Below are 7,970 nucleotides of genomic sequence, written 5' to 3' on the forward strand. Positions count from 1 at the left end.
CTGTTTTCTACAGACCTGAGATTCATCCCTAGTACCAACACTGAGCAGCTTACAACCACCTGTAACTGTAGCTCCAGGGGATCTGCACACCTTCTTCTGACCTCCTCAGCACCTATCCACACCCTGCTACCTGCCTATTCCAAATAAATAAAAGCTAAACAAATAAATGATTTAAAGGAACACTGTTGCTGGACATGGTGGCGCACGCCTTTTAATCCCAGCACTCCGGAGGCAGAGGCAGGTGGATTTCTGAGTTCGAGGCCAGCCTGGTCTACTGAGTTCCAGGACAGCCAGGGCTAAGAGAACATCATTAAAGTTATCCTTAGCTTCCCTATATGTAAGTGTGATTTGTCTGTATATTTTTACAGGATGACTAATACTTCATATAATCTATACTCAGCTAATATAGGACAATAAAGATGTTATCAGCAATCCATGAAACAGGAACATGGCTCAGAGGTAGAACACCTGCCTTGGAACAAAGTTAAGTTTAATATTCAGTGCTATAAAACATTTTTTTAATTTTTATTTTGAAACAGGTAGTGTACATCTGGCTGGCCTAGAACTCAATATATTGATCAGGCTTTTCTCAAATTCACAGAAATTCCTGCCTGCCCCTGCCTCCAAAAGAGCCCTGTGCCCCGCTACCAAAACAAAAAAAGTTTTAAAAAGCAACAAAAATGTAATAAAGTTAGGAAACGTTAATGCTTTAATACATGACTTTTGCAAGAACTCTAATGAATATATAACTTTAGGAAATGTATCATTAGTTGTTTTGTGGTCCTGGGGAAGCTGACACCAGGCCTTGCACATGCTGACCAAGCACTCTAAGACTGAGCGACATTCCAAACCTGGAGTTTTTTGAGACTTGGGTCACTATGTAGTCCAGGCTGACCTGAAACTTGAGATCCTCTTGTACCTTCCAAATACTGGAATTAAAGGTGTACTATGCTTACTAATTTAATAAATCCCTAAAGGCAGTTTATAAGAAACTGAGAATTGGTAAGCAAAATTCCAACAGTATCAGCCATCTGCCCTGCCAATGCCACAGTGAGGTCACTACAGAAAATACACTCAGCCAAAAAGTGGTATGCTAGATCCTTGCAATTTATTTTTCTTACATGGTTTCCTCCAATTTAAATCACTAAGTAAAGGCACTTGCTGAAAGATTTACAACCTTTGTCCCTAAGGACCTGAGTTTGGTTCCTGAGTTCAATCCCCGAGCCCCACTGGTGGGAGGAAAGGACTACTGTAGGTTGTCATTTGATCTCCAGACACACAGTCAACACATGAATAAACAATATCCTTTAAAAATAAGTAATTTCAAATAAGTCGATATTATAACATGGTGAGAGCGAGAGTTTATACACTTATCTCAACTGAACAACAGCTGTCACCATTCTGGACCGTTTCATAATTCATCTCAAATGTAACACTATATATCCACAGTCTTTCCACCTGGGTATGGTGGCGTGCACCTGCAGTCCTAGCACTTAGAGAGGGAGGCAGTGGATCACTTGGGTCTACCATTTCTAGTCCAGCCTGGACAACATAGCAAGAGCCCATCTCAAAAAGGCTGCAAACAACAACAAGCTTTTCAAGATAGCAGGGGTCTTTAACATGACTCGAGGGCTCCTCAAGCTGATCACAGACATGTTTGTTTTCTTCCATCCAGCACATCCTCACGCCAACCTCAGTTTCTGGAACACAGCCTACCCAGCCTACTCGCTACCTTTAGTGACTCTTGCTGTGATTTTGTTTTGCCTTTTGAGAGAGGATCTCCTGTAGCATAGCCTGACCTTAAAAAATGACCAAGGGTGACTTTGAACTCCTAATCCTCCACTGTCACCTGAGACTTAGGCATGTACCAGTCCCCAGTTCCTCCCCTTATTAGTCTCCCTTACCCACTTCCCACAAATCCCCTTCCTCTTCCTAATTAGCCCTTCTTCCCTTTTCATGTCAGGGAAGGGCAGGACCCAGGAACTCCCTTCTCCACGACAGAGTACTGATTAGACCAATCTTGACTAGATCTTGTAATTCAAGTAATCAGGGCTAGCATGAGCTAGGAACACAGCAGCTGTGTCTGGATCCTCATGTCTCTACCACGTTGATGTTCACATTTTCTATATTCCTGACTTTTCTCATCACAGTGCCAGAACACCTGACAAAAACAACTAAAGGGAAGGATTCATTCTGGCTCACTGTTCATCTATTCCTCCGTGGTGGGAATGGCAGTTGGTCACATCCCACCAATCCCACCAGCAGTTAGACAGCAAAGGGCTAAAGCCTGAGCCAGGTGTAATTCAAAAAGCCTGCCCCGAGGCAATGCATTTCCTCAGGTCAGTTAGCTTCAAACACAAGAGCATGTGAAAGACACTTCATATTCAAGCTATTATATTATTATTGTTTCTGACATATTTTGAATTATGTGTGTCCATCTGTGAATATGTGGATGTGAGTGCAGGTGCCTAGAGCAGCCAGAAGAGGGCATCACATCCACTGTGAGCCAGAAGATGTGGATCCTGAGGACCAAACCCAAGTCCTCTGGAGCAGCACTCTGAACCGTAAGTGATTTCTCCCAGTATCCTTTAAGGAACTATTATACTTTTAGTTTTGCTTGGCCCTCCCTCTACTCCCTCTATCTCCCTGTCCCTATCTCTCCTCCTTCTCCCAATATCCCCTCTTCTCTCTTTTTTTTTTTTGATTTATTTTTATTTCTAATTATGAATGTGTGAGTATGTGCATGTAAATGTTGGTGTCTGTGAGACCAGAGGTAGTCCCTGGAGCTGCGGTTACAGAAGCTGTGAGCCACCCGATATGGGTGCTTGGGTCCCTTGGAAGGACATCAACTGCTCTTAAGCACTCTATTCCCTCGAGTGGTTTTTGTTTTTGAGACAGGGTCTTCCTATGTAGTTCTGACTGACCTGGCACTTGATACATAGTCCAGGCTGGCCTTAAACTCCCAGAGATCCTCCTGCCTCTGCCTCTGTCTCCTGAATTCTGGAGTGCTGGGATTAAAGGGTGCTCCATTGTGCCCATTTTTTGTTGTTGTTTTGTTTTGTTTTGTGGGAGAGGCTTTTTGGTTTTTTTTGTTTTTGTTTTTTGTTTTTTTGTTTTTATTTTTTGAGATACAGTATCACTGTGTAGTCCTGGCTGTCCTGGAATTCATTCTGTAGTATAGGCTGGCCTTGAACTCAGAGATCCGCCTGCCTCTGCCTCCTGAATGCTGGAATTAACTGTAACCAAAGTGCTTACACAATAATGTCTAGTTCTTAGCAGCTGGTAAAAACCAACCTCTGCATCAATGTTGTATACTCTGAAGATGAGACAGACTCTAACCAATAATAACAGCTAGAAATAAAAAACATGGCTCCTGAGATAGATAGATAGATAAATAGATAGATAGATAGATTGATTGATTGATTGATTGATTGATTGATTCTATGAGCTGCTAAGAGAGATGGGTATGACCCAGGAGTTTTTGTTATTTTGTTTTTCATCTTTTGAGAAGTAGACAAGACCATCAGGCTTTCCCTGAATTTCTTGGAAGGAAGGTCAAGTGCACATGTGGTCCCTCCTAACTACACTGGTCTCTTCACGACACAACTCTTATAACTTAATCCCTCAATTCTCTACTTGAAACAAGGATCTTCTCCAAAGCCGCTAATGACTGTCACATTCCATGACTCTACCATGTCTGTGGCACATTTTTAAGTATGCTAAAACCATTCACATTTAAAACTGCTCTACATACATAAAGATATGAGAAGGCAGGGACCACACCTGTTTTGCAGTCTACCACATTCCCCATGCAAACACAGTCAGATGGCACTCCAGAAGCACATGGATGAGTGAAAGGTCAGGGCTGCATCTCAAATCTGAAGCATCAGCATTACAAGAGTTCTTGAGAGAAACACAGGTTCAACCCCAGACTTCATAAATCAAACCCTAGAGGAGAGGTAGCCAGCCCAGCACACCCTCCCTGATTCACAGTCAACTCTGCCTTAAATATATCAAGTATTCAAAATGCACCATAACACTTGAAAAATATATATGAAGCTTTGTAACAATTATCTAACTATTTACTAAATATATTAAACTACTATGCAAGAAAAACATAAAAGTAATCTCCAGCTCACAATGGGCCAGGATTCTCCCTCTTCACCGTTCCCACATACTTACTGGTATACATATTTAACAAGCAAGAACAACTCTAGTTAGTCGAATATGAAGCTTAAAACACAATAATGCCCAATTATCTGCTGTGGTCTGAATGTGTTTCTTCCACATTCATATGCTGAATACCTACTCTAGCCTGTAAGATGATGTATAAGGAGGAGGGGCTTCAGAAACGTGGTCAGATCAACTAGACAGACTGTCTGAATGAGACTAGTGCTTTCATATAGAAGAAAGCCCAGGGAACAGCCTTGCTCCTCCATCACAGAAGAATCAGGGGAATCATGTCGTCTATGAACCAGGGCAAAAATTCCCTCAAGACACCGGGCATGGAGATGCATGCATGCCAGCACTCAGGAGGCTTGTGGCAGTAAGACACCCTTCCGTTTGAGACCAGCCAGTATTACACGACAAGCTAGAGCTATGTAACAAGACTACCTTCAACAAAAAAGGGGGACTCAGGATGTCTCTGCTGACAGAGTCCTTGCCTAATATGAACAAGGGTTTGGGTTCAGTATGCAGCTCTACATAAACCAGGTATTGTGGCATGTACCCAAAATCTCAGCCCTAGAGAAGCTGAGGCAGATGGATTGGAGTTCACGACCGTCCTCCACTACATAGTGAGGTTTAAAAAAGAAGGGGTTGGGGAAATGATAGTACAAATGCTGTATGGCAATGTGTCACATGGCAATGTGTGCCTGTGACCCTGCTGCTGGGAGGCAGGAACAGGCAGAGTCCTGGAGCGCACTGACCAGGCCAGTCTAGTCAAATGGACAAGCTTTAGACTCAGGAAAGGATCCTGTCTCAGAAAATTACATAAATAAGGAGAGCTGGAGAGCCGGCTCATCAGTTCAGCACACTTGCTGCTCTTTCAAAGAACTAAGGCTCAATACCCAATACCCAAATGATGGCTTACAACCATGCATGTAACTCCAGTTCCAAGGGACCTGACACCCTCTTCTGACCTCCGCAGGCACCAGGCACACATGTAGCACACATCATATACACAGGCAATACATAGGCAAATTACTCATATTTTTTTAAAAATCCAAAAAGCTAAAAAAAAAAAAAACAACAACTCTGGCCTCCACACACATACACATGCATGCATGCATACGTATGTGCATGAGTGTGCTAGAGCACACAGACACACAGACACACAGACACACACAGAAGAAGAAGAAAAAAGAAAGAAAGGAAGGAAGGCAGCCAGCCTCTTTCAAACAATGAATGTGCTGGTCCCTATCCCTGGATTTTCTATGCTCCAAAGTTCATAAAAATTTCTGTTTATTAGCTAGTCAGCTGATGGTATTTTGTTATAGCAACCTAAATGGACTAAGACAATATCTTTCTCACCACACAAGCTATTACACCTCCTATTTCTTCCATCCTTCCAGGTAGTAAACATGTAATCCTTCACTACAAATCTTTTTTCCCCCAGAGAACAGTTTCTCTGTGCAGCCCTGGCTCTTCTGGAACTCTATAGACCAGGCTGATCCCAGGGATCCATCTGTCTCTGCCTCCCCAGTGCTGGGCCTAAAGGAGCACCCGACTTTCACAGCCTAGCTTAAATCTCTTCCCAGTCACACTTAAAGTGAAGTTTTCCTCTTCTTTCCCAAATGAGCCACATAAATTTTATTCACCTTTTAGGCCCAGCTCAAATCACTCCTTTGACTCCCCATCCTTTGTATACTCATTCAGTCTCCGTGGAAAGGCCTGCATTTCCAAAAGTCTAACAGCCTAGTATCTTCTCCAGCAGGATGGCTCTCTAGTCTGAAAAGAATCATCACTACATCTTTTTCTACTCCTTTTTGCACCAAAAGATGCTTCAACTCACCCTGAGTAGTCTGCAAGGTGCCTCAAATTTCAGTGGAAGACTGCACTTGACAGGTGGGGAAATGAGATCATAAATCAAACCATTCAAAAGTCTACCTGACCTGGGTACTGGGAACTCAGGGAATTAAGTAAGGCCCAGTTGTTTCCAGACTCTGACGCTCCTTGGGAAGGAATAGAACAGCACACAGTGACAGTGGACAAGTGAGAGGCAGTCACTGGGAAAAGACAATGGAGAATCGGCAGAGTCAGGGAGCGAGGGAGTGTTTCCCGGTTAAACACCAGACAGTAGGTTACCTTCCTAAAAGTCAGATGGAGGGAAATACAAGCTAGGAACTTATGATTATCAACAAGACTTTTTGACTAGAACGTATTATTCCTCCCAGAGATCAAAATTTATTTTGTATAGGATAGAACAATGCTTTCAATATATACACAGCAAAACGCGGGTAACACTTAAAAATGGGACTGTAGTCACAGCCATTTTGAAGCAGAGGAAAATGTGCAAAGAAAGGGTTTCTCCAAGAAAGGACAGGTCAAATGCAACCTTTCGGAGGAAGGTATTCGAAAGACTGTCACAATCTGACTGCCAGGCTGATATTCAGACCTCAAATGCCCTTGGTCTCTGCCTCCTAACAAAAACAAATCATGTGCTCTGAGCAACAACTGTCAAGCCTGCAAATTACAAAAGATTTTTAATTTCCCTAACGGTAACTCCACATGAAAACACATTCAAAATAAAAATCTCACAACCCTTTTTGGCTATTTCTGTCAAAAGGCCTGATAATCACATAAGGCTACAAGATGTACTCTGTAACACACCCCACTCAGGTTTTTGCACTGACACTAAGAAGTAAAGCTTCCAGACTATTCTTCCATACCGCCAATCTCCCCTCACTTCCCCACTCCAAAACAGAACGGAGAAAGAAAGGTTACAAATCTGTATGTACCCGCCCAGCAGCTCCCGGGTAGCAATTGCCTTCCAATTGCTCCTGTTTAGCCCCCTGAAACCTGCAGAAGGAAATGGGGACAGATGTGTGAGCCGGCGACGGAGGACATCCGACAAGGGGCAGAGGAAATGCGGATGGTCGAGGACCAAGGGGAAGAGGGGGCGCCGGAGATAAAATGGTGAAGAGGGTCGAGGAGGGAAAGGAAGCAAAGTGCGGGAAGGAAAAGTGGGGGGTGGGGGTGACTAACGACCATAGAGGAGAAAGGTTAAAATGGTTGAGGAGAAAGGGGAGGGTTAAAGACAGGGAACGGGGGACGAGGAGAATGCGAAGGAGGCTGTCACCGGGGGACAAAAGGGTGTCACCGGAAAGAAGGGGGATTAAGGGATGTCTCCCAAAGGGGTTTGCTCCTACTGGTGGATGGGGAACGCGAGCCGGAGGAGACAGAGGGAGGGTGCAGGAAGAAGGGTGAGACGGCTGCCCGGCGTCCTCGGGCCACCCTGCGGGGGGTGGGGGGCAGGCCGCGCTAGCTCACCATGGCTGCGTGGGCCTGGTCCTCCGGCATGCAGCCTCGGTCCTGCGTGCGGTGGCAGGCGGAGCCCGAGCCCGCCGCTATGATCAGCCGGCGCGGGGGCTCCAGGAGGCTCGGGTCAGGCAGCGGCTCCGGGCTGGGCCCAGGCCTCGGCCTCGCTCTTCTGAACTACAGCAGCCGCTGCCGCAACCTGACCGAAACACAGACTCCGCCTCGCTCGCCGCGCCTGCTGCGCCCCGCCCCCTCCCGCCCCCCCGCACGAGGTCCCGCCCCTCTCCCCGAGCCTACCGCGCCCTGCCCCTTAAAAGTCCCGCCCCTCTCTCCCTTGCATGTCTCGCCCCGCCCCAAAGTGGTCCCGCCCCCTGCAGACTCCGCCCCGTCCCAGCGTAGACTCCCTTCTCCAAACGCCAGCCCTTAAAGGGGCCAACGCCCTCTGACGAGGCTATAGTCTTTCCGCTTGTAAGAGCTTTAAATCTTACCTC

General features: G+C 45.5%; 1 protein-coding gene across 1 annotated transcript in view; it reads right to left on the minus strand.

Annotated features, from left to right (window-relative positions):
• Zyg11b (zyg-11 family member B, cell cycle regulator) overlaps positions 1–7,707 on the minus strand; it is a 61,492-nt gene extending 53,785 nt beyond the window's left edge. The window contains exon 1 of the mRNA XM_021160657.2: positions 7,492–7,707. Coding sequence (XP_021016316.1) covers positions 7,492–7,521 — 30 coding nt within the window. The 5' untranslated portion in view covers positions 7,522–7,707. The remainder of the gene's footprint in view (positions 1–7,491) is intronic.
• Between the last annotated feature and the right edge of the window lie 263 nt (positions 7,708–7,970).

Source organism: Mus caroli, chromosome 4 (genome assembly GCF_900094665.2).
Source record: "Mus caroli chromosome 4, CAROLI_EIJ_v1.1, whole genome shotgun sequence".
NCBI classification, from domain to species: domain Eukaryota; kingdom Metazoa; phylum Chordata; class Mammalia; order Rodentia; family Muridae; genus Mus; species Mus caroli.